This window comes from Agelaius phoeniceus, chromosome 12 (genome assembly GCF_051311805.1).
Source record: "Agelaius phoeniceus isolate bAgePho1 chromosome 12, bAgePho1.hap1, whole genome shotgun sequence".
Classification (NCBI taxonomy): domain Eukaryota; kingdom Metazoa; phylum Chordata; class Aves; order Passeriformes; family Icteridae; genus Agelaius; species Agelaius phoeniceus.
The window spans coordinates 15,945,201-15,969,860 of NC_135276.1; the positions used below are offsets into that span (position 1 = coordinate 15,945,201).

The 24,660-nt window shown below is 58.2% G+C and overlaps 3 protein-coding genes across 5 annotated transcripts; 2 read left to right on the forward strand and 1 right to left on the reverse strand.

The window, feature by feature from the left end:
• Position 1: 1 nt before the first annotated feature.
• On the forward strand, positions 2–5,029 carry USB1 (U6 snRNA biogenesis phosphodiesterase 1). Of its 2 annotated transcripts, XM_054640857.2 has the most exons (8): positions 2–696; positions 800–951; positions 1,104–1,287; positions 1,780–1,833; positions 2,856–2,961; positions 3,609–3,692; positions 3,985–4,085; positions 4,213–5,029. In XM_054640857.2, the coding sequence occupies exons 1-8, from the start codon at positions 2–4 to the stop codon at positions 4,445–4,447; spliced, it is 1,611 nt and encodes a 536-aa protein (XP_054496832.2). In that variant the 3' UTR covers positions 4,448–5,029. The 2 variants fall into 2 exon arrangements, with proteins under 2 accessions (XP_054496832.2, XP_054496833.2); XM_054640858.2 differs by having other exon boundaries at positions 3,985–4,415.
• Positions 5,030–5,908: 879 nt separating this feature from the next.
• On the forward strand, positions 5,909–11,293 carry MMP15 (matrix metallopeptidase 15). The gene is made up of 10 exons (XM_054640856.2): positions 5,909–6,381; positions 7,420–7,568; positions 7,817–7,939; positions 8,043–8,350; positions 8,582–8,743; positions 8,865–9,088; positions 9,217–9,355; positions 9,598–9,748; positions 9,835–9,950; positions 10,203–11,293. The coding sequence occupies exons 1-10, from the start codon at positions 6,274–6,276 to the stop codon at positions 10,637–10,639; spliced, it is 1,917 nt and encodes a 638-aa protein (XP_054496831.2). The 5' UTR covers positions 5,909–6,273; the 3' UTR covers positions 10,640–11,293.
• Positions 11,294–17,644: 6,351 nt separating this feature from the next.
• CFAP20 (cilia and flagella associated protein 20) lies at positions 17,645–24,049 on the reverse strand. 2 transcript variants are annotated; one of them, XM_054640566.2, is made up of 6 exons: positions 23,856–24,049; positions 21,742–21,821; positions 20,550–20,661; positions 20,028–20,216; positions 18,861–18,971; positions 17,645–17,961 (listed from the first exon to the last, which is right to left on the reverse strand). In XM_054640566.2, exons 1-6 carry the CDS (start codon positions 23,937–23,939, stop codon positions 17,956–17,958), a joined length of 582 nt encoding a protein of 193 aa, XP_054496541.1. In that variant the 5' UTR covers positions 23,940–24,049; the 3' UTR covers positions 17,645–17,955. The 2 variants fall into 2 exon arrangements, with proteins under 2 accessions (XP_054496541.1, XP_054496540.1); XM_054640565.2 differs by lacking the exon at positions 17,645–17,961 and having other exon boundaries at positions 18,852–18,971.
• Positions 24,050–24,660: the final 611 nt, after the last annotated feature.

Here is a 24,660-nt window from a genome sequence, read left to right on the forward strand (position 1 = left end):
CATGGCCCGGCTGCTCCCGCCAGGCCCGGGCCGCCTCAGGGCCGCGGGGCGCGGGGGCGGCCGGGGAGCTCGCAGGCCACCAGCAGCCGCCGCCGCCGCAGCCCGCGGCCAGGCCCGGCCCGCCGCTCGCCGCTCCCCATCGGGCGGCCCCGCTGGCAGCGCGGGGACGGCGCCCCGAGGCCTTCACCGCCGCCGCGCCGGGAGGCCCCGCGCTGGGCTCGGGTGTAGGGGGTCGCTGCCCGCCCGGGGCCGCCCCCGCCCCGGCGAGGCGCACACAAAGGGCGGCGGCGGCGGCGGCCGGGCCGATCACCTACGGCGGGAGGAGGCCTCGCCGGCGGCAGGGCCGCGGCCTGCGCGCTGCGCCCGAGCCCCGCGCTGGCGTGGAGGCGGGAGCCGGGAGGGAGGAGGGGAGGGAGGGAAGGGAGCGAGCGGCGGGCGGGAGCGCAGCGGAGGGAGCGGAGCGGGCCGGGCCGGGGCGGCCGCGGCAGCGGCGGAGGAGGCGGGGCGGGCGCGGCGAGTGCTGCCCCCTGCCGGGCCGCGCCGGCAACTGCGCTGCCAGCGGGGCGCGGGCCGTGGCGGCGGGGCCGCGGCCATGAGCGCCGCGCTGGTGGGCTACAGCAGCTCCGAGGAGGAGCAGGAGCAGGAGCAGGAAGGGGGGTGCCGGGGCGGCGCCGCGCAGGGGCTCCCCGGGGCCAGGTGGGTGCGGTGGGGTGGCGGCGGCGGGAGCGCGCGGGAGGCGGCGGGAGCGCGCGGCCTTCTTCCTCCTCTTCCTCGTTCTCACCCCGCTCCGGTTCCGCAGCGCCGGCCGCCCCCGCCTGCCCGTGCCCGCCGGCCTGCCCGGAGACCCGGACCCGCTGGAGGTCGTGAGCGATGACAGCTCCCGGCACGGCGGCCGCGTGCGCGGCTTCCCCCACGAGCGGGGCAACTGGGCCACGCACGTCTACCTGCCCTGTAGGTACCGGCACCGCGACCGCGACCGCGAGCGGGATGGGACCGGGACCGGGACCGGGATGGGTCCGGGAGGATGGCGGGACGGACCTCAGCCGCTGCGCCCCTCGGTCCCGGCGGGGATGCGCGGCTCCTCTGACGGCGCTGCCCCGCAGACATTGCCCAGGAGGAGTTCCTGGAGCTGCTGGAGCTGCTGGTGTCCCACGCCCGCACCTTCGTGCCGTCGCTGGCTGCCATGGAGGAGTTCCACCTGAGCCTCTCGCAGTGCGTGGTGCTGCGCTACCACTGGATTGAGCCCTTCGTCCGCTCCCTCCGGGAGCGCCTGGCCGCCTTCCACAGGTGGGTTTGGCAGAGCCCCGGCAGAGCGCTCCTCACACCCCTCCCCTGCCCTCGGGACCCGTGTTTTGCCAGCATCCACGCCCTAAGGTGTCCCTGGCAGCTGGTGCTGGCAGGACATTAAAGCCCTGGGGATTTTTCCTCACTGCCTCAGGATCTGGCACCAGATGCATCAGGTTTTGGCTTTCCAGGATCAGGCCAGAGCTGTGCCATCCTCTAAACCATGGGTGGTTTTGTTGCTTACATGTGGCTCAGGCACTGGCTGAGCATCAGCTTCTTCAGAGCTTCTGTCACTGTGCAGGCTTTGGAGGGCTGGAAATGGGAGGGAAATTAATTAATTTGAGCCCCAAGAGGTTCTGGTTGCACCAGTTTGGTCCGATTGCAGCTTATATTTGCCTGTATCTTTCCATGGCTTGGTAACAATCCTGAGCCCTCCTCATCTTCTCCTTTTTTATTTTTTTCCCTGCAGCTGAAATAGGATCTTTCTTATTTCAGGTTCTTCTGCGTGGCTGACCAAGTGAAGGTTTACACCAACCAGAACAAAACCAGGTGAGTGCACAGTGGAGCAGCCTGCCTGCCCCAGGAGAAGTCTGAGCAGGCTGCTGGGTGGATGGGAAGTGTCACCCTGCCTGTCCCACAGTTGAGCTGTGTGACAACACAGTATGTGATCACCTCCAGATCATCTCCAGACATTTCACACCTTTCCCCAGCCATCTGTACAAAGTTTTGGCTTTGGCACTGATTCTCTGCAAGCTTTTGGTCTCATTAGCCAGCGTGCACAGCCTGGGGCGAGCAGAGTGGGACCACCTCTTTTGGCAGCAGTGCCAGTCGTGAAATTGTAGTGCAGGTCTTCCAAGAGCTGGAGAGAAATAGCTGAGATGGTGCTAATTCTCCTGGGCATCAGCTCAGAAGCCTGATTCCAATGGAATGCAATTAAGTTTTTTTTGAATGTCAAAGCAAAGGTGATTAAAATTGCAGAAAGTTGCTGAATCTGGTGGGAAAGGCAGCCCAAGATAGTCATGGGTAGGAAAAAGTGGATATGGAACCTGGGTGACACTTGAATCTTCTGCTTCCCTCCTGGAGGGGAAGAAATGATGACTCTAAATGACACTAGAAAGTGTCATCCCCACAGTCCTGGAGGAGGTGCTGACTTCTTTGTCACACCTCTCCAGCCTGGTACTTCCCATTCCCTGCTTCCTCTCACACTGTGAAACCTCTCCAGCAACTTCCACTTTTTTAATGCAGCTCCTGCGTGGGCACGGCACTCTGCTGAAATTCATCCAGTGCATCCTTTGCCTGGAAAACTGATTTCCATGTCCCAAAAGGTACTAGGCTAATCTAGTAAATCTGCATGGTTCATCATCCAATCCTGCTTCTGCCTGCTACCACATCTTCTGTTTTTCTTCAGAATACAATCAGCATCCCTGGATGCTTAAACCTGGCATTCCTCAGATTTCCTTGTGTTAGGGAGTAAGGAATTTGCCCAGTAGGAATGAAGGGCTGTGTATTCGTAGGGCTGTGCTTTCTGCAGCATGAAAGGGTGCTTGCAGTCTCTCCTTGCCTTTCTCTAGGACCTTTATTGGCTTGGAGGTCTCTGCTGGGCATTTCCAGCTGCTGGAGCTGGTCTCGGAGGTGGATAGCGTTCTAGAGGAATTTGACCTTCCCACATTCTACAAGGTGAGGTGTTCCTGCTTGCTCCCCTGCCAGTCTGGACGTGCTGGCTGGTTCCCTGTGAGATGTTCACTCAAATAAACAGGAACCAGTTGCAGTGGCTGCCCTGCTGTGCATGGAAACAGGGTTGTCCTAGGATTGAATGGGCACTGTGAGACTGAGGACAATCCTTGTGTCTTTGCCTTGGGCAGCTTTCTTGGGCATTAGTCCAGCCTTTTTGCTTAGTACTAGCTTTGGGAACAGGTTTGGGATTTGGAAGGGCCAGGGCCCAGTTTGTCTGTGCCTAGAGCTGAGCAAGGAGCTCATGTGGATTATTCAGCAGTGACCCATGTACCTGCTCCAAAACCAGTCCTGAGAGATTCTCCCACAGCTGCAGAGTTGAGCGCAGGGAGGCTGGGAGCCAGGCAGCCTTGCCCACTGGAGTCCAAAGGGGCTGGGGTGGGAAGCCCAGGACTCCTCTTGCCTCCAGCACTGTCCATATCAGCTCTGCAGCTGTTGAGTTGGCAGAGGGGACTCCCAGCTTTGGGATCCTCCAGCCTCTGTGATCCCAGGCAGGGCAGCAGCATCATGCCAGATGTCCCACTGTGGCTCTGTGCATTGAGCAAAGCCTCCTTTAGCGCTCACATTCTTATCCCTGTTTGTTTTGCCTTCAGGACCCATCGTTCCACATCAGCTTGGCCTGGTGCGTGGGGGACCTGGCTGGCAGGCTGGAAGGGCAGTGTCTGCAGGAGCTCCAGGTGTGTCCCCACAGACATGGGGTGGTGTGGAGAGCAGGGGGAGGGCAGAGCTGGACTCCAGCCACATCTCCCTGCCTGGGGTGCAGAGTGGGACATTCTCTTCAACTGAGCAGGACAAACTTCAGTGGGCTGAAAGATGAGAAGCTTTTGGGGGGAGCATGAGTTAAATCACCCTCCTGAGGCTTCCAGCTGCAAATGGCTTCATCTGTGACTTGCTTCAGACAGGGAGCTGCCAGCTCCATCCTCTGGCAGATCCACTCTCCTGGTACTGACTCCTGCCTCTGTTTTCCAGGACATTGTGGATGGGTTTGAGGAGTCAGCATTCCTGCTGCGTATCCAATGGGAGCAGATCCGCTGCAAGTCAGGGAACAAGTACTTCTCCTTCCCCTTGAGGTAGGGGCGGGTGGGCTGTGCCTTTTGGAGCCCCGAAGAGCCTGACCCTGGAACAAGGGCTGCGGTCTGGCACAGCTCTGGGTGGCGTGGGCTCTCACGCACCTCTGCGCTCTTCTTGCCTGCTCAGCGTCTCTGCGGCATTGGTGGCCTCAAGTCAGGCCACTTCCAGTTTGAGCTGCTGCCCGAAGAAAAGTGTGCTTGTAGCAGATTTCATCCCTGCTGCTGGATGTGCTGCAGTCAGCACTGGCGGTTCCAGACATCCCACGGTCGCTAATTTTGCTGATTTAAAAAAAAAAAAAGAAAAAAGAAAAAAAAATTCTTCAAAAGCCATAGATGCCTTATGGGAAGGAGGAAGAAGGTAGCGTGGGAAGCTGCTACTAAAGGGAGAGTGTCTCACACAGTGGGAAGTAGCACTGCCAGATTGTAGGGAGGCTCTGGGCATGTTTTGAGTAGCAAGAGGGAAGGACATGGAGCTGGATCCTCTTCCCTGAGTGTTTTCCTACTGTAAGCCAGCTCGGACAAGCTCCTGAGTCATGTTGTGTCCCTCTCACACTGCTGCTGCCTCTGTAGAGACATTTCAGTGTCTGATCCTTTTGCCAAAGAGCAAGGGCTTGCTGCCAGGTGTGGGTGAGCCCTGGAACAGACAGTGTCAGTGTTTGCCTGAGCTGGGAGGGCAGTGCCCACAGGTGAGTCAAGGGGTGGCGGCTCCTGCCCAGGCTCCACACTGTGTGATCAGCACCCCAGGTGGATGATGAGCCAGGGGATCACAGGCTGGACATTGTCCCTTGGGAGAAACTCCTTTTTATGCTTTTGTCCCTGTGGGTTGGTCAGCTGCAACTTCTCAGGTAGTTGGAACAGGATGTTGATGTGATGCCTTGAATCTTTTATTCCATGTCTGTCCAGGACTTCTGAACAGTAAAAATCTGTTTCCTCATGTCATAAAATTGTGTCTGTGGTGTATTTCAGCCGTTTCCTTTTAGACACGCACAACTCCTGCAAAGCTTCACGTGAGACCACTTCTGTAAGTGCTCCTGTGAGCTCCATGCTGCCTGTCCTGGCACAGAGAGTGGCTTTGTCTGTGGGAGCATCTCCAGACAGTCGGGATTTGTGTCCCTGGGAGCATCGCAGCCAGTTGCCGCTGCCAGCAGCCTTTTGAAGTGCTTAACAAAAAATCTGTTAAGTCTTTAGCCAGTTAGTTTCCGGGATGGGGATCTGCAAGATAAGTTTCTTTTGGGGCAAAGAAAAACAAACAGAGATATATTTAGCCCCTGGGGACTTCAGTGAAACCGGTTTCTCCCAGGTTAATGCTCAACCACCGGCCCCAGCCGGGCCTGGCACTGCACCCGGTTGTGTAACACCGGGTGTCAGAGACCCCCGGGACAGGGCACGGTGGCTGTGGGGGCGAAGTCGGGGATGTGGCGGCTGCCGGCAGGGCTGGGTGCGGGGGTCTGTGCCCGGTGCGGGGTCTGTGCCCGGTTCGGGGGTCTGTGCCCGGTGCGGGGGTCTCTGTCCGGTGCGGGGGTCTCTGCCCGGTTCGAGGGTCTGTGCCCGGTGCGGGGGTCTGTGCCCGGTTCAGGGATCTGTGCCCGGTTCGGGGGTCTGTGCCCGGTGCGGGGTCTGTGCTCGGTTCGGGGGTCTGTGCCCGGTGCGGGGTCTGTGCTCGGTCCGGGGGTCAGTGCCCGGTGCGGGTCTGTGCCCGGTGCGGGGTCTGTTCCCGGTTCGAGGGTCTGTGCCCGGTTCTGGGGTCTGTGCCCGCCGCGCACACACGTGCGGGGGGGCGGCCCCGCCCCCGCCGGCCCCGCCCCACCGCGGCCCCGCCCCCGCCTCGGCCCCGCCCCGCCCGCTCCCACCGCTCCCCGCCGCCGCCGCCGCCGCCGCGCCCGCCTTCCGCCAGCCGCTCCGGTGCTCCCGGCGGCGGGCAGAGGGCGGCAGGGTTGCTGAGAGGAGCCGCGCCCCTCCGGTCGCCAATGTGCCTCGGTCCGCCGTGCTGACCTCACGCACAATAGGCGGGCCGGGAGGCGACGGGCCGCGCCTGGCAGCGCCTCCCATGCACCGTGCGCAGCCCCCCGCGGCGGCTCGGCCCCGGGCCATGAGGGCGGCGTAGCTCCGACACCGCCGCGCTCGGCCCGGCCCGGCCCGGCCCGGCCCGGCGCGGCCGGGGGCAGCCGCGACCCGGCGGCGGCGCGGAATGGCAGGAGGGGGCGGCGCCCCCTGGCGGGCGGGCGGGCGCCTCCCGCCGCTCGTGGTGCTGCTGGTGCTGCTGGCGGGGGCGGCGGGCGAGGAGATCAACGCCGAGGTGAGGCACGGGCCCGGGGCTCCGCACCCCCGCACCGGCACCTGCGGGGCCGCCGCACCGCCGGCCGGGGCAGGTGCAGGCGGGGAACGGGGTGGCGGGGTGCAGGTCGCCGCCGGGGGTGGCGGGCGGCGGGTGCGGGGTGTGGGGAGGAAGCGCTTTGTGCCCGGCGGGGGAGGGGGTGAAAGGGCTTTTGATAAAGGCTCTGCTCCACCACCCTGCCGGGGAAAGGGAGTGGGGGTAGAAGAATTTAATAGATTTAGTGTTTTTAGCAATTAAAATGTTAAGCCGTTTTTGGAAAAAAAAAAAAAGTGATAGGAAAAGAATTGGGATAGGAAAAGGATTGGAGAACCTGGAGAAGACTTGGAAAAGGAAAAAGACTTGGAAGAGCAATAAGACTTGGAAAAGGAAAAAGAATTGGAAGGAATTTAGAAAAAAAAGCTTTAAAGATTAAAAGGAAAACCCCCCTAATTTGGAAAATATAAGTGAAAAGTAGGAGGGAAAAAAAAGTTACAAAAGAGTAATAATAAAGATAAAAATAAAATGCAATTAAAGCAGACAAGAGGAGGTGGAGGCTGGGGCAGGAAGGAAGAGCCCCGGCCCGCCCCAGCACCCTCCTGCCCCCCGCCCTGGGGCTGCAGCCCCGCAGGACAGAAGCTCCTTTGTGGGTGCAGGCCGGGGTGGGGGTCCCAGGCTTCACATCCCTCGGCAGCTCCCAGGGGACGCCTCCGGAGGAGGACAGGGACAGGCAGCCCGTAGGCAGCCTGGCCCCCTGCCAGCTGCCTGGTCCCTGGAGTCGGCCCATCCGGCAGCAGCCCCCCGAGATCCCCGGCTCCCTCACCTTGCAGGGCAGGGCAGGGCAGGGACCCCGTGCCCTGCTGCCGCAGCGCTGCCTGCTCGAGAGTGGCATTTGCCACTGACCGCCCTGTGAAGGGCCGTGGGGCTGGGGTGCAGGCAGGCGGGGGCAGATCCTTCCCCAGCGGGCGCTGGGGAGCTCCGGGGCTGCTCGGTGCCGGGCTGACGCGTGGCTCTCCCGGCCAGGCATGGCTGCGGCTCTACGGGTACCTGCCGCAGCCCAGCCGCCGCATGTCCACCATGCGCTCGGCCCAGACCTTCTCCGCCGCGCTCGCCGAGATGCAGAAGTTCTACGGCATCACCGTCACCGGCGTCCTGGACGAGGAGACCAAGGCGTGAGTTTCTCCATTGTCCCCTTGCTCAGGCAGATGGCAGCTCCACTCTCGGGCTTTGTGGTTTTCTCTGACAGCCTTGGGGCTCTGCTGGCACCTGGAAGAGTGGGTGCTGTTCCCCTTGTGCTTCTCCCCTTTTGGGGGCTGCACCTCTGCAGCCAGGATTGTGTCCCTGCTGTGTGTGGGTGCTGTAACCCCGCAGGGATGTTGGCTGTGGTGGGCTGAGCCCTGGCTCGGTGTCCTCCTGGCAGGTGGATGAAACGTCCCCGCTGTGGGGTCCCGGATCAGTTTGGAGCGCGGATGAAGTCCAACATGCGTCGGAAGCGGTACGCGCTGACAGGGCGGCGCTGGAGCCAGAGCCACCTCACCTTCAGGTACCCAGCACGGCCAGGGATTCCCTCCCCCAGGCCCATGGTGACCCATAGATCCCCTCAAAGTGCTGCTCCAGGCCTTCCCTAGTGAATTCTGTATCCCCAGCATCCAAAACTACACGGAGAAGCTGGGTCGGTACCACTCCCACGAGGCTGTCCGACGAGCTTTCCGCGTGTGGGAGCAAGCCACGCCGCTGGTTTTCCGGGAGGTGGCCTACGAGGACATCCGGCAGAAGAGGAAGAAGGAGGCTGACATCATGGTGCTCTTTGCCTCTGGATTCCATGGAGACAGCTCTCCCTTTGATGGCCTTGGGGGATTTTTGGCTCATGCCTATTTTCCCGGCCCTGGCATGGGGGGGGACACGCATTTCGACTTGGATGAGCCCTGGACACTGGAGAATGCAGATGTGTCTGGTGAGTTGAGGGCCAAGGAGGTTGTAAAGGTGACCAGAGGAGCCTGGTGGCCACTGTGGGTGGAGGGGGGAGCTGTGCTGGTGTGGACAGGACTGGCAGGGAGAGCAGGTCCACCATGGGTATGCAGGCTGATCCCACTAGAGCACCCCTGTTGCCGGATGCTGGGTCCAGGAGTCTGCCTCATGTGTCATGTTCTCCACCCCCTCTTGCTGATGGTGCCTCTCCATGCAGGGAACAACCTTTTCCTGGTGGCTGTGCACGAGCTGGGGCACTCACTGGGCTTGGAGCACTCCAGCAACCCCAGTGCTATCATGGCACCCTTCTACCAGTGGATGGACACAGAGAACTTCCAGCTGCCTGAGGATGACCTCAAGGGCATCCAGCAGCTCTACGGTGAGGAGTTGGTTGGGGGATCATCCCAGAGGTGGGATTCTGGGCATGTGTGTGGGGAAACTAAGGTACAGGTGTTGCTGGTCTGCATCATCACATCCCTTCTCTCACCTGCCCGATCCAGGTACCGCAGATGGGCACCCTCAGCCCACCAAGCCTTTGCCCACCGTGACACCCCGGAGACCTGGCAGGCCTGACCAGAGACCCCCTAAACCTCCCCCTCCGGGGAAACCAGAGCGCCCACCCAAACCTGGCAGCCCAGACCGACCTGACCAGTATGGCCCTGACATCTGCGATGGGGACTTTGACACCGTGGCGGTGCTGCGTGGGGAGATGTTTGTATTCAAGGTACCTGCCAGGACCCACTCCTGCCCCTTCCTTGGGGATGTAGTGGGTCTGTGGGTGCGAGGACCCCTCAGCAAGGTGACTGTGTCCCTGTGTCCTCTCCATCCTCTGCCAACCCTGTTTCTTTCCAGGGCCGGTGGTTCTGGAGGGTCCGGCACAACCGGGTGCTGGACAATTACCCCATGCCCATCGGACACTTCTGGCGGGGCCTCCCTGGGGACATTGATGCTGCCTATGAGAGGCATGACGGGAGGTTCGTCTTCTTTAAAGGTGAGCAGGAAAGCTGGATGGGAGGGCTGAGGTGGAAGCGAGACCCCAGTGTCTCCCACAAAGCTGTTGAGAGCTGGTTGGCTTCATCTCATCCTGACCCACCTCCCCAGCCACAGCTGCTGTGTGATCCCAAGGAGTCAGGGTGGCCACAGGCATTACCACTATCCCTATCCATTTGTGCACCTGCTACAGCAGCTGGGCAGGACCTTCTCATCCCCCTTCTCCAACTCTTTTCCCTCTAGGTGACCGGTACTGGCTCTTCCGAGAAGCCAACCTGGAGCCTGGGTACCCACAGCCCCTGGTCACCTACGGGCAGGGCATCCCCTACGACAGCATTGACACGGCCGTCTGGTGGGAACCCACGGGACACACCTTCTTCTTCCGTGGGGACAGGTGAGTGTCTGGGGTTCTGCCAGGGGGGAGAATCTTGGGCAGCGGGACCCCTGTGCTTGTCACTTACCCCCCACCTCCCTCCCCAGATACTGGCGCTTCAATGAGGACACACGCTCGGTGGACCCTGGGTACCCAAAGCCCATCTCTGTCTGGGTGGGCATCCCTCCCTCGCCCAAGGGAGCCTTCCTCAGCCCGGACGCCTGTAAGTAGTGGAGGAGAGGGGTGGGGGGTGGTGGTAGTGGGGGTCTTGGAGATGAGATTGTCCCTCTGATAGCCTGGCCACATGGGATGGACTTGGGGACAGTGTGTGGGAGTCAGCAGTGAATCCCCTTCTGAGGGGTTTCACCAGTCTTGGGAGTAAAACCTGCTGTCTTGGGCATCTGCAGGGGTGGCCAGGTTCTGCTGTGTCCTGTGCCCATCCGCTTACCCCTTGTCTCCATCTTCTGTCCCCCAGCCTCCACCTACTTCTACAGAGGCACAAAGTACTGGAAGTTCGACAATGAGCGTCTCAAGACAGAGCCAGGCTATCCCAAATCCATCCTACGGGACTTCATGGGCTGTCACACGGAGCTGGTCCCAGACCCCAATCCCCGCTGGCCCGATGTGGACCGACCCCCCTTCAACCCTGATGGGGATGGGGGGACTGAAGGTGAGGAGGAGGAAGAGGAAGATGAGGATTACAACGAGGGAGATGGCCAGCCAGGCAGGGACGTGGACGTGGTGGTGCAGATCGATGAGTACACACGCACCATGAGCGTGGTCATGGTGCTGGTGCTGCTGGTGCTGCTGCTCTGCATCCTGGGCCTCATCTATGTCATCATCCAGATGCAGAGGAAGGGCGCACCCCGAATGCTCCTGTACTGCAAGCGCTCCTTGCAGGAGTGGGTCTGACCCTGGCTCCCTCCCCCAACCGCCCCCACCACCATGGTGCTAAGATGGACCTGACACCCCCTCCCCCTGACCCTCACCACGGCCTCGGCCCCTCTACCCCATTGTTGCTTGATGGCTCCAGCCTCAGAAAAGGGGGGATGCCCAACCCCCCCAGCCCCTCCAGAGCAGCCGGGCTGGGACCGGGGATGGTCATGGGGGGGCTGGAGGGCATCCAGGCCCTGCCTGCTCCCCAGTGCCTGTGCCTCCCCCTAGCTGTGACCCTCAGGCTGCCACCCATCACGTGCCTGCATCTGCCATGGGTCCCTGCAGGGTCCCTTCCTCCTGGTGAGCCCGCTGCAGCTCGGGTGGTGAGTGGGCTGGGGGCTGCTCCCCAGTGCTGCAGGCTGGCAGGTCTCAGCCTCTGGCAGCTGCAGTGGTAGGGAAGGGAGGGCTGAGCTCATGGCTGTGTTTCCTGTTGAACCATGGGGATACAGGGATGTAGTGCCTAAAGACAGTGTGAGCTTGGAGATGCCACCTCTGCAGCCCTGCTGGGGCTCAGCTCAGTCCGGGCCCTGCTGCTGCCACTGTGGGATGAAGCCCTGGGGCACGTGCCCTGTGGGCAGGGCAGTGGGCACAGCCACCTTGTATGTCCATTAAACGGGTCGGGTGTGTGGAGAGCTGTGGTGCCATTGGCCTTCCTGCTGTGGGGGTGCCCTGGGAGGGACTGGGCAAATTTTGTGGTAACGGGGCTTGTCTGGGGGGTCACCCTGCATGGCACCCCCAGGGGACTGAGTGCCATGCCAGGGGATGCAGGGAAGGGGCCAGCATGGCCAGTGATGTCCCTGCAGCAGTCCCTGCCCCAGGGCTGCCACTTGAGGGGGGTCAGCTAAAGCAGCCCCCCCACCCCCAGCAGTGGACAGAGCAGCCTTTCAGCAGCTCCCACGGCAGTGACAAGGGCTGGGAACACAGGGTGCCTTGTTCTCCCCCAGCCAGCACCGCTCTTCAGCCCTGGGCAGCCACCTCCCTTCCCCATGCAGGGGCCGGGAGCAGCTGGGGACCCTCCTGGAGCCACTTCACAGCGTGCTCCAGCTCCCTGTCCCCACGCAGCCCTGCTGAGTTTCCTGGGGGGAAGGGGTGGCCATATCCTGTCTCACCACTGCTGTCCCGGCAGAGGAAGGCAAGAGGAGTCACGACTGCTGCAGAGATCAGAGAAATAATCATGGGAGTGGGAAAGATTAGACTCCAGGGGTAGGAAACTGGCTTTATCTGGGGAAAAATGTTGCTCAGACATTAACGGGAAGAAAAACCAAACCACAGAAGCTGGTGATGTGATGATCACAGGGGTGGCAGCTGGAGCCAGGTTTGTTCTGCAGGTGCAGCCTTGGGGTGAGCAGCAGAGGCCCAGCACCAGTGCTGCCCTGGTGGGGAGGCTGGTTGGGCTGTGCTGGGCAAGGGGGTTGTGTGAACCTGGCCCATCCCTGTGGGGATGATCCTGTGGAACTGGGGTGGGAATTGACTCCAGTCAGCATCTTTGCTTCCTCCAGCCTCCCCTGCAGCAGGACCAGGGCCAGCACCTGTGCCCTGCCTCTCTGCCCTGGGCATCTCTGTCTTGGTGCACTCAGGCCCTGCTCCCCTTGCCCTGGTGCTCCAGCTGCTCCTTTGCCCTCATCCCCTCCTGCCAGCCCGGGTGGGTGGATGGGAGGGTTCCCCCAGCTCATGGATGAGGATATGAAGACTTTGTGCTTCCCCCATCCTTCCCCCTCCCCAGGGCCCAGAGCTGCTGGCTCAGTTCCCGACTGCTACAACCACTTCCCAGCACTGAATTACCCTGGGCTGCCCAGCTACTCATCAGCCACTAATTACTGTAAAAGGGAAGGATGGATGCTGGCTCTCACCCCATTTTTCTGGTGCTGGGGGGGAACCCTGTGGCCTGAGTCACCATCCCCTGCCCCAGCCTCCATCCCTACCCACACTGGGCAGCGATTTCCAGCCATGAGCTGATTCCCTGGAAAACACGTTTGGCTCAGACTCAGCACGTCGCTGCAGCCAAGTGAGAAGTCAAAATCAGGAACAGAAAACCCCTGAGGAACTGGGGGGAGTGGGTGGAAAAAGATCTCCAAGTGGCTCAGGGCTGTTGTATTCCATCAGCCAAGCCTTGCTGGGTCACATTCCTTGGCTTTTAACTTCTTTCAGTTCGGTTTTGACCATTTTGCTCAGATTTGTGCTCGTGTTGGTCTTCCCCAGAGCTGAAGGAGGACCCACAGCTCTGCCGAGCTGGGAGCCCTGCCATGGGGCAGCCTGACACTCCAGCCTGTGCTGAACCGGGGCCAGAGAGGCACCAGGAGCTGCCAAAAGCCATGAACCTGGCCAAAAGGCGAGGCAGGAGGAAAGCACGGCTGGGATTCACTCTCTCCACCCCTGCAGAGACTCCTCCAGAGGCCAGTGCAGATGCATTTCCCACGGCAGATGCATTTCCCACACTGGATGCTCTTCTGTGGCAGATGCATTTCCAACAACAGCTGCATTTCCCACGGCAGCCTTCTCTCCTGGGGGTACAGAGGTGTTTCCCTTCTCTCCTGGGGGTACAGAGGGCTCGACGGGGTGCAGGGCTGGGACCCCAAAGCCTGGTACCTGGAAAGACGCCTGGCTTGCAGGGAAAGGCAGAGCTGCACAAGGGTGCCCAGGGCCAGCTGCTTATGGCATCCCTTCCATGGCAGGGGAGGAGCCTCCTTGCTGATTCACAGTGGGACAGGAGCTGGGAACAATTCCCCAGCGGGAATTAGGGATGCTGGGAGCAGAGGCCCAGGCCACCACGCTTGGTGAGCTGGGACACCACTTCCCACCCCCTCCCGCTTTTCCCCGGATGCTGCAGCGGAGCTGGTGCCAGGAGCCCGGGGCCATCTGGAAACGCTCATGGACAGCAGCGAGGGACCTGCTGCAGATAAAGCCCAGCATTTCAGCGGCGCCCAGGCTCTGCCGGAGGCCCCTGCACCGCTCTGCACGCCCACAGTGGGGTCAGCTCACCTCTGGCCAGCCGTGGGTGTGAGCCCAGGAGGGCAGCAGGCACCTGCTCTAAGGACAGGGCTGTTGGGAGCATGGGGAGTGCGAGCCTGGCTGAGCCTGGCCCTGGCAGGCACCGGGCTGCCCTGCCAGGATCCACTGCCAGGGAGCCTGGCAGCTCCCTGCTTCCCAAAAATAGGTTGGAGAGCCTGACCTGGAAAAGACCCTGGGAGCTCAGAGTCCTCCAGGCTCTGCTGTGCTGGGGTGGGCGTGAGGGGGAGACCGGGGCTGGCAGGGGCTCTCTGCCCTTCTGGCAGCATCGCAGGAGAATCCTCCTCTTCCTCTGCAAGCCAGGGCACGAGCCCCTGTTCAGTGCTGAGGAAAGGACCCGGAAAACACAGAGGAAGCCGGGCTCAGTGCAGAGGAAGAACCGGCGCTGGGATACAGCAAGCAGCAACCCGGCAGCTCAAGGTCGGAGGAAACAATGCTGGGGATGGAGGGAAGGGCCGCGGGGCCCGGGAGGGGCCGAACCCGCTGCCTGTGCTCGCTGCACGCAGGGCAGGGCGGAGGCTCCCGGGAGGGGTCGGTGCCAGCACAGCCCCGCTGCCCTGGGATGCACCCACCAACCACGCCGAGCTCGGCTCGGGTGTGTGTGGCTCCTGCCCCTCTCCTCCCCTCACACCCACAGGGCAGCCCCCAGCCTGCGCCCGGGGTGCTGGGACCCCTCATCTCACAGAAAGTCATTCCTGGGGCTGCAGGGGCAACATGTGAAGGGATGGTGAAGCAGATGGGCTGCAGTTCTGCTTCAGCACAGGTTGGTATCCATCATCTCACTTCTAGCAGCTCTGAGGCTTCCCCCACTGCACCCAGGTTAGCTCTCAGGGTGCACAATTGCTCCCTTACCCCAAAAAATCGTGTTTGGGTGGTCCCATTTTGCAGCCTGCCAGGTGAAGCTCTCACCCCTCTCCTGCAGGCACTGGCAGGGCAGGAACATCAGCTCTCTCTGCATGCACAGTGGCCAAAGTCCCCAGTACCGTCACTTGCTTTTCCTGGGCGGTGGCCAGTGGTAAAACTCAAAATAAATATTTCCCTTGCCTCCAGCACTGCCTGCCCCACATTAGACAACAGCTGCAAAGGATTAATGTCGCCCTGGAGGTGTAATCCTTCTATAAAGATGACAACATTTGGCCCAAGACATCCAGGGAGATGCAGAATGGACAAGAAGCAGAGTTTGGCCCAGATTTTTTTGATTCCTGCTTATCCCTCTGTGATAACAGCTTTGTGCTTCTTTGCCAGGACCCACTTGATAGGAAAGTGACAAAGTGCAAGGGGACAAACACAGGCAGGGACAGAAGCTTGTGTCCATGTCCTGCCAGACAATGTCTGCTGGGCTGGACGCTCACACAGGATTCTTCTGCCTCAGGAGCAGAGCAAACTGAGAAAGCTTTCCAGGAAAACCCCATTGCCTGCTTGCTCTGCCAGCAGCTGCCACCTGCCCAGGCAGAGCCACTGGAGCCTTGGGATGTCCCAGCCTTGGCTCCCACCACAGGGAGTGCCAGCTGCTTCAGCAGCTCCTGCTGCTGCTGGCCCAGCCCAGGGTGCGTCCCTTGCTCCAAGGAGCTGCAGCCTGTGCACTCACCGTATTTCAGCACCCAAGCTTTCCAAGGGAAGCTTTGCCTTTCGTGCAGAAAGTAGCTCCCAGCACTGAGGTCCTGATTGAAGTGTCCAAGTGCAGAACCTTGCCCCAGCCAGTGGAAGACAAAGGTGAAAAGCTGGTGCAGAGAAGGAAAACTGATCTGTGGGTGGCCCCTGCTCTGCCTGGGGTTGAAACCAGGGCTCCCCACAAAGATTCTTTTCTCTCCCACTAAACATGAACTGCAACAAGGACTTATGCATGGAGGAAGGAGCAGGCCACCCACAGAAAGGTGAATGAGGAGATATTTAAGATCTTTTCTCCATAGGCTGCCTGCAGTGAACTGTGACTCCTCTCTGCCCACCCCTCATACCCAGCTGGGGCTGCCCCAGGAGCAGGCAGGCAGTGGCCATCCCTGACTCCCACCTCTGCCCCCACCTCCTTCCTGCATTCCTCCACTCTTTCCATGTAAAGGATGTTGCATCCCAGCCATGTCAAAAGCCATAACCAAAGGAGTGAGAAGCTGAGTGCTCCACCACAGGAGTTTTGCTTGTGCACATTTAGGAAAGGGCTGCTGACAGTCTGGCCCACCCACCAGCAGCATCCTCTTCTCCCACAGGGAGAGCATCCAACTTCACCCACCTTCTGTGAGATGGTTAAAGTTTTGATGGGAGAGAGGGATTAGAAGAGAAAGATTTTGGAAGCACTGTGTAAATCACCAAGCATCTGGCTGTAAAGGAAAGAGCCAGTATCTGATGATGCTCCACTTTGTGCAACAAGTAAACAGGAAGATTCAGTATTTTGTTTCGTACTTAAAAATACACATAAGGTCCATATGGATGTAAGGGTTTGTGGCTGGGAGTTTATTCCAGCAAATCTGCTGGCACAGCTCCTAGAGGTCAGGCATGAATTGGCGGCAGTGCCCATCTGATCTCTGCAGAGGCAGCCAGCTCAGGGCCCAGGGGAGCCCAGCCCCTCTCAGTGCATTAGGGCTGGTCACTCAGGGTGAGCTCAGCTCCTCAGGGACCAGGGGAAACTCCAGCACAGGCTCCAGCAGGGCAGGGAAAGGCAGCAGCAGCTCCTGCTGAGTGTTCAGCTGCCAAAGACTGCCAAAAACACATGGTGTTGAGCAAGGCCTTGCAGGAAAGGATGCACATTTTACCCTCCTGGAGTCTGATGGATTTGCTCAGCAGCTCCCCCAGCTCTGACAAGCTTTGCAAACATGGAGAAAGCCTCACCATGGACTTCATTAAGGTGAACCCCTGGCACACGATCCAGTGCGATTCCACTGAACAGACCGAGTCCAGCCAAGCCTTGACATGTCAATGCAAGATGGATGGTGATTTCTCATGTAGGCTTCCTTGGCTGGGCTCCTTAGAGCTACCAAGCTGTTCAGCTGCTAGAAGAACTGCAAAGGTCTTCTCCAGAAAGCCTTCTGCAGGTGCAATCCAGCCCCACGTGGCAGCACCTCCAGTTCAAAGCCCAGCAGCTCCATTACAGGAGAGGCCACAGAGGTGCAAAAAGAGGATGCACAGACATGCCAAACCTTTAAACCAGGCAGGGTCTCAGTGGTCAGGATTAAACCCAGAATCTGAGGCAATCTAAGATGTCCCCCAGCAGGCTCTCCTCCTCCTGGGAGAGAGCAGCTTTGTTCTACAGAGCAGTAACAGAAGTGAAATCCTCCCCATCCACTGCACAGCCCAGGGAAGGATCAGTGCCAGCCTTTGGGACCTGCCCCCTCCCAAGACCTGATGGGGGCTTGGCCCCGGGCAGGAAAGGCATCATCTACTCCCAGACTCACCCCCTCACTGATGGAGTCTCTGGCCTCCCCTTCACAAGCCTTTCTACAACAAAGGCAGATTGGTTTGAGGCAGGGAAGGGCAGCTCCAGCACAGGAAAAGATTTCCGCTCCTGTTGTGCTGCACCTCCCCTTTGATCCCTGGGGAAGGGACAATCTGGCAGCTGGGAGGCTATTGTGTGCCTTGTGCTGCTGAAGGCTTGGCTGAGAGCTGGAGTGAGTTGGTAACTACACAGCCAACAAAACTGTGCCCTAACAGGCAGGTAAGCCTAATTGGTCACTGCTGGGGAAAATGGCTTCAAGGAAAGAGGGAATGAAAAATCCATTTTCATGAACAGCATGAGTTTTTGTCATAGTACCACAAACTTCATGGATTGGAGACAGTTTCTGTATTCTCTGTGGAAACCTCACTAATTTTCCTCTCATCAGATTGCTGCTGGTTGTGTCTGTGCTATCCCTTAAACAGTGAGGGTGCTGATCAAAGTCAAGTTCAGAGGCAAATTCTAACATTTGGGTTCTCAAAGAAATTCTCTGGCACTTTCTGAAGCACTAAAAAGTTAGGGATCCATCAAAGGAGGAAGAAGACAGAAGCAGATTTACAGAGCCAAATGTTTAATTTTCAAGAACAAGTATTACATCCATATTTAGAGCATATATAAGAGATGGAAACAAGGAAATAAAAAATAAAATTGCTAACTTCAAGAGGATACACTTGAATTGTGATGATGGATGGATACACTCCACAATTCCTGCTGAATCCCTTCTTTGGAGGCACAGTGGCCACTTTGAGCAAGACAAGACTGGGTACCAGGCCACCTGCAGAGTTTAGGCTCAGCACTTTAGGAACAGCCAGGAAAACTCTGACTCTGTACAATTTGCACGCCAACATCTCTTCCCAACGTGATGTTATTGCTGGACAGAGCAGGGAGAAGAAAGGAGACACTTACAAGACTTGGCAGCACAAGACAACAGTACTGGGAGGGCTCCAAGCACTCCCCAGACACATCTGTGAGGCTGCTACAGCCCAGGAGGCAGTGACAGGTTCCCCAGAGGTGTTACCTACAGTTAACACTGCCTTCTACCTCCCACTACCATCAGCCCCCAATATCCTCCCTCAGCAGCTTGAAACTTTGCCCAGGAATCTTCTTTGCTAAAAGAAGTGTCTGCATTGGGACAGGCTGGCCCTGGCAAAGAAGGTGTTTCCTCACAAGCCTCAAAATTGCTGCATGTTGCTCAAGATCTCTGAGTATGCCAGCATGTTCACTCCTCTCCCATTGCTGCAGGAGCATAGCATGGCATCTCCTCCTGAGGGCAGCCATGGTGTCTCCTTCCCCCCTCATGGCACCACTGTCTGGTACTGGGCAGGGTAAAGATCCGAGGGGACTCATTTTGGGCTAGAGGGACACAAACAGAATCTCTCCTGGAAGACAAATGTGGAGCTGCAGCTGCTCTGAAGAGCAAAGTTGCTGAGCTGAGTCATGGATGAAAGCTCTGGAGAGATGCCGGGAGGCTGCAACTGCCCAGAGTCCTTCAACACAATCAGGGAGGACATGGAGAGCAGCTGAACAGCTCACCCTGCTCCTAGATGGGAATGACAATTTCCATGTGTTTTGGCAGGAAAGCTACACAACAAAGCACCCCAGACAGACTGCTCACCCTGGCAACAGAGAGGGTGCTCCCTGGCCGGAGGCCAAAGCTGGCAAGAGCTCTGCTGCCAGAAGAAACTCCGTGTTGCGAAGGCAGCAGGAGGAGGCAGAGGAATGCTAGTCTGGCTCACTGTTCTCCCACCCTCCTTCCCACATCTAGCTCACCTTGGCCTTGTTCTGGACAGGCAGATACAGCTTGAACTCGGCTGGGAGCTCATCCTCTGAGTACAGCCGGTCAGAGAAATACACCCGTCGGATGCGACAGTTGGCGTGGATCTGGGAGTCAAAACAAAGAGTCAGTCCATTTTCCACGTGCTCTTTCCACAGCCAGCTTTGGTGTCATGCTGCAACATGGATTCTTTGGCTCAGCAGCTGGAAATCTATCTCACTCTCTTGCTTTTTTGAATCTGACAGGGCATCAGCAAAATGTTGGTCTGTGCCCTCTGCTTTGCATTTGCATTCCTGTCTCCAGGTATGAACACTCAAAAGATTTGGCCAAGCTCTGGTATCTCTGCCAACTGTCTTAGTTGCTAAGGGGATTCTTTGCTGTGAACCGACCTCTGCTTGGCTGGTATCAGCACTTGCCAGAACACTCACAGCCTCAGCCTGCTGCATTTTTAACACGCCCACTTCAGGGCCTCCCTGAGGTCAGGAATGAGCCTGTCCAGCCTGTGCTGCCTCCACTATCAGCTGGCAGCAAAGTAGTTGCTCTGGTCCCCCTCGTGAGTATGTGAGAAGGCAGACAACTCTCAGCTGACTGCTTGCACCTCAGGGCAATCCTGCAAGGAACTGCAGCACTCCCCTCACACCAAGGAACAGGCACGCTCCACACACAGACATTCCTCAAAATAACACACACCACTGAACATGACTCCCTAGCATATGGAACAAGTTCAATGTCCTCAGCAGGAACAAACCCTGCATCAGCTCTGTTACAAGGGACTCAGTGAAAGCAGGGTAACTCCACTACCACCCGGAAACAAGCTTGACCAGGGGTACGAATGGTCTGTACATCGTGGGGCTTTCCCATCCACGTTCCCATTCAGCCAGTCACTGTCCAGCCTATCTGGACAGTGAGGCAATACCCAGCTTTCATGGCATGCCACAGGGAACTGCAACTTTCACCCTAACCAACGCACAGCCAGAGAAACAAGAGGGAAAGGTCTCCTTCATCCCAGCCTAAGCAAGTTAGGTGAGGCCTCAGTCAGGCCTTTGCCCACCTTCCAGAGTGCTCTGCAAAGGAACCCCAGAGGGCTAAAGGCAGATTCCCATCCTGCTGTCCCAGGCAGCAGGAACATGAGCAGCCCTTGGTTTCCCAGGGCAGCTCCTCACCTGCACTCTCAGGGTCTCGATGTAGTTGGTGCCGTAGGCGCGGCGCGTGAAGTCGGACAGGTTGAACTGGATCTGGTTCCAGCCGTCGTCCAGCCGCATGGGCATGGTGCAGATGAAGGGCTTCACCCGAGTCGTGCTCTGGTAGTTGCTCGCCCGGAAACGCCGACGGACGTTCTTGTCATCCAGCACCTGGGCAGGGAGGGCAGGGCTGCTCACCCCGGCACCAGGCCCCCAGGACAGCGCTACCCGACTCCAAGAGGGCTCTCTACTCCCCACCCCTCCGTTCCACGGCAGAAGTAATTTTAACACAGGAAACAGACCCATTTTCAGGAATAGCAACAATGTGTTTGTCAGCTGACTGATGCCCCCATACCAGAAGACCTGACACACCACATGGCCAAGAAAGCAAAACTGTTTTGGGGATCACTCACTGCCTGGGACAAGTTCCAACACAAGACTGCAGGCTCTCTGGCGCCTTCCTCAGTGGTCCCTGGAGGGGCCTCCCCACTGCACACTCCTCACCTGCACTTCAAAAGTGAAGTATTTTTTCAGGTTCTTGATGATCATCACTAGGAAAGGTAGTTTGATGCCCAGGGTCTTCTTTGGGTCAGCAGGGCACGTGATGTACGTGGTACTGAGAGGTGAGAGAAAAACACTTTAGGATCTCACACGGCACAAAGTGCACAGCCTGAGGTAACCCAAGTCTCTCCCTTGGCCCAGTGCAGCCTTGGAGGACAGGCAGAAATGGGTAACTGTGATCATAAGATCTCAGCAACAACCAGGGCTTCCTGTAACAGGAGGGGGAGTTTCAGAGGTAGCTGCAGGCAGAAAAAGATAAAAGGCACAAAGAATGCATCTCAAATTGCACTTTTCTCACCCAGGGCATGAAACACCTTCCTGGACAGCTTCACCTCCCCAGTTTCAAGGCCATGTCAGCACTGTTTCTTAACACAACCTCCTCCTACCCTTGACTGAACAGGTAGAGCCCTCCAGATCATGGCAGAGGCCCTGTGTGCTCTATATGGCTGGGAAAACAGAGGTTGTGAGCCCTAGAAGCACACGTCACGCCTGGCAAGTTTTGTATCAACACTTCTTGGAGGAAGAGAAGCATTGCCTCAGTGTGTCTGCAGGAGAGGAGACTCCACTGCCCTTATAAGGAGCGCCCTGCTCTGAATCACCCCTGGAGAAGCCTTGGAGACTCTGAGCCCGCTCATGGAGCTGGCGTCTGTCTCCCGGGGCCATGGAGATGAGGTTGCTAAGAGAAGCTCCACAAGCAACTCCTCTCATAAATCTCCCTCTGATCTTCCTGCTGTAGGGAGAGCAGCTGTCACGTGAGGAAAACAGGCCCAAGACAATAGGAGAGACAGCAGACAGTGCTGCTTTTTCAGTAACTGGCAGTGCTGACTGAGGCTGGGTATTAAATACCGCCTTTTTTCCCCTTCAAGTGATGGAAGAATAATGGGATTTTATTTTTTATCCCTTAGCCCCAGTGAGGATAAGAATGAGAGCTCTACAAGCACATCCAGGGAAAGGCACAGCACACTGCCACAGGGGGAGTATCAGTGATATGAGCCAGATTCTTCCATTTATTGACAAAGACATTGCCATCACACTGCTGTAGTTTGAAGATGATGTCTGCTGGGCACTGCCATCTTTCACTCTGCTTCAGGGCAGAGTCCTGCTCCCCCAGAACAGCAGAAGAGGCTTCTCCTACCTGACATTTGTTCCTTCAATCTCCAGCACCAGTGACTGAATGTCATTGTCCGTGATTCGTTTGATGTGGCCATTGCGCACCTGGAACAGAAGTGGGACAGACAGCACAGACGTCACTTGAGAGGGGAAAAAGAGGCACACACAGCTCCATTAGGAGAAGGACTAAGACCCCAGGAGGACCCATCTACATTCACCTGGCTCCTACTCTCCTGGACCTTGCTGTTTCCAAGGATTTGATCACTTCCCCAGAGTGCCAGCAAGAGTTTACAGCCCAGCATGCTGCACATAGACTGAGTGCAAGACTCTCATCTATCAAAATATGCTGCAGTGAACACAAGGGACTCAACCTCATATCAGACGCCCAAATAAACAAACATAAAAGAGTGAGAGTCAAACTTGAGTGCAGTAAGGGGTAAAAAAAGGACAAGCAATACAGGGGAGCCACCAGCCGGCCACTGGTCACCAAGGGAACTTGGTTTGTACTGCTGGGCATGGCTGACTGCCTCTGGGGAAGGGCTCACACACTCAGGCACACCCACCCACACACACTCTCTACCAGCACAAGCAGTGCACGTCCTACTAAGGCCAAAAAATATATGGGTTTTCCCCACGTCACAAAAGCTTGAGATATTCCCTGAGATCTACAAAAAGTAGAAATCACAGCCTGCTGGTTCTTTTTGCGAAGATATGAAAGTCTACATTAGGACAGCTATGAACCCAGTAATCTCAGGCATGTACCCAGGACACAGGAGAATGTCAAATACTGTTTCCAGTTCTCACCAAAACGACAGGGGCATTCCATGCACTGCTGAAGAGAGCATGGCAATCCTCACAACAAGCACACCCAGGCTGGCCATGCTTCATGCAAGAGAGACTACTGCAAGGCAATTGCAGCTGAAAGGACCACTGCTGACATCCATCCTGCAAGCAGAGCTCCTGCTCCCACTCATGGGCCACACAATCATAACAGCATCACCCTGCACAGGACAATTCACATGGGAAGGTGCCTCCAGAGGTCTCCAGTCCAACCTCCACCTTCAAGCAGAGTCAGCACAGCCTGCTTATGGCTTATCCAGTCTGACAGCACACCCCTAGTCTAAGAGTCTTTAATGTGTCCTGTCCTTGCACCATCCAAATAAGCTGTAGATCCTTTTTCAAAGTCACAAATATTTGTGCAAGACACAGACACATGCACACGGGCAGTGTGTGGCATCCCAGCTCTTCACAGAGCTACATGGGTACCCACCCATGTCCAACAGGATAGGTCTGTGCTTCCTGTTGCTTCCTCACAACTTGTAGATGCTCACACAAGCCCACTCAGGTCAAACATCACAGCACAGTCTGAACTGCTGTGAAGGCTTTTGTTTCTGCTGAAACCACAAAACAACTCAGCTAAGGCTCACGCACAAGCAACCAAATACAGGTTGTAGCCTTGGTCTCAGAAGTCACAACAAGTATTTTGCAGAATCACTAAACCATGGATGGTTTGTGATGGGGGAAGCAGCACAGCTCAACATCTCCAAACATCCCGAGGACGGCTCCTTGATGAGAGATAGCCTGGAGAAGGCACAGGGCCCTGAGCAAAACCACTCTAAAAACTGACAGGAGGGAGAAACAAAGTGATGAGACGTTCCCAACTTCTCCTACACCCACAAGCCGCCACGCAGCCCACTTCTGAATGTCTCTGGAGAGCCTGTCTGAAGGTGGGTCACGCACCAGGAGACCCCACCTCGGCCCCACAGGGCCCCGGGCATGCCGCAGCCTAGGGCCGCTGCTGGCCCCTCCTGCAGCTGCCCCACAGCGCTGCAGCTCCTGGTGCCGGGCGGGCTCCTCTGCCCGGCAAAGGGAGAAAAGGCTCATAATAACACATTCCCCTCAGAAACACCCCAGGGGCCCGGTACCGGCCCCGGGGCCGTGCCGGTAACCAGTACCCGAGAGATCCCGCTACCCCGGTCCCGGGGTCCCGGTAACCCGGCCGCCGCAGCTCCGGCCCGGCGGGGACCGAGCGGCCCCACAGGTGTCCGGAGCGGCCCGGGGGTTCCGGCGGCCCCGGGCCTGCCCCGGGAGGCTCCGCCGCTCCCCGGGCCGCGGCGCTGGCCGAGGCCGCCGCCTCACCTTCTTGTCCCAGATCTGGAGCGGTTTGCTGCCGATGCTGTAGAGCACGGAGAGGAAGCCGCTCTGGAAGGTGTTCTTGAACATGCCGGGGCCGGGCGGGCAGGGCCGCGCCGCGGCCGCCGCTCTGCCAGGACACGGCGGATCCCCCGCGCCGCGCCGCCGCCGTCACCGAGGAACCACTTGGGGCGGCCCCGGATGCACTTCCCGGTGACGGGGACGGCGTTGCGGGAGCGCTGCCACGGCAACCGCGGCTCCGGCCTCTGCCCTCCCTCGCTCCGCCGAGCTGCCGGAGCCGAGCCCGCTCCAAACCGTGCCCGGTGCCCTGGGGTCGGTACCGCGTTCACCCAACGCCTGGGCTGTAGGCAGGGACGCCTCTCAAACATCTCCGTTCTTCACGACCCTCAGCCAAAGGGGACGCCGTGGTTTGCTTTTCCCAAGGATGGTTTTTGCTTTTTGCCCGGGGGGTGTTTCTCGGCCTGGGCTCTGCTCGTTCCTCCCAGGGGTTCCCTGAGCTGCTTTTGCAGGACTGGAGAGCGTTTGCTCCACTTCATTGCTTCCTTTAGCTGCACTCAATCCTGGGTGCCCTTGGAGCCTCCTGTGTGTTCTTGCTGCTCTAAGCCAGGCAGGGATAACATACAGGACCCTGGCAATATTGCTTTATGGCTGTGAGAATCTCTCTGAGTAGAGACAAGGCCTTGGCACAGCTGAAGAGGCTTAACAGGAACAGCTTGGGCTGGAAATTACATTTCTAAGGAGACATACATTTCTTCTGGCTGTAATAACAGCTGTTTACACCATCTATATT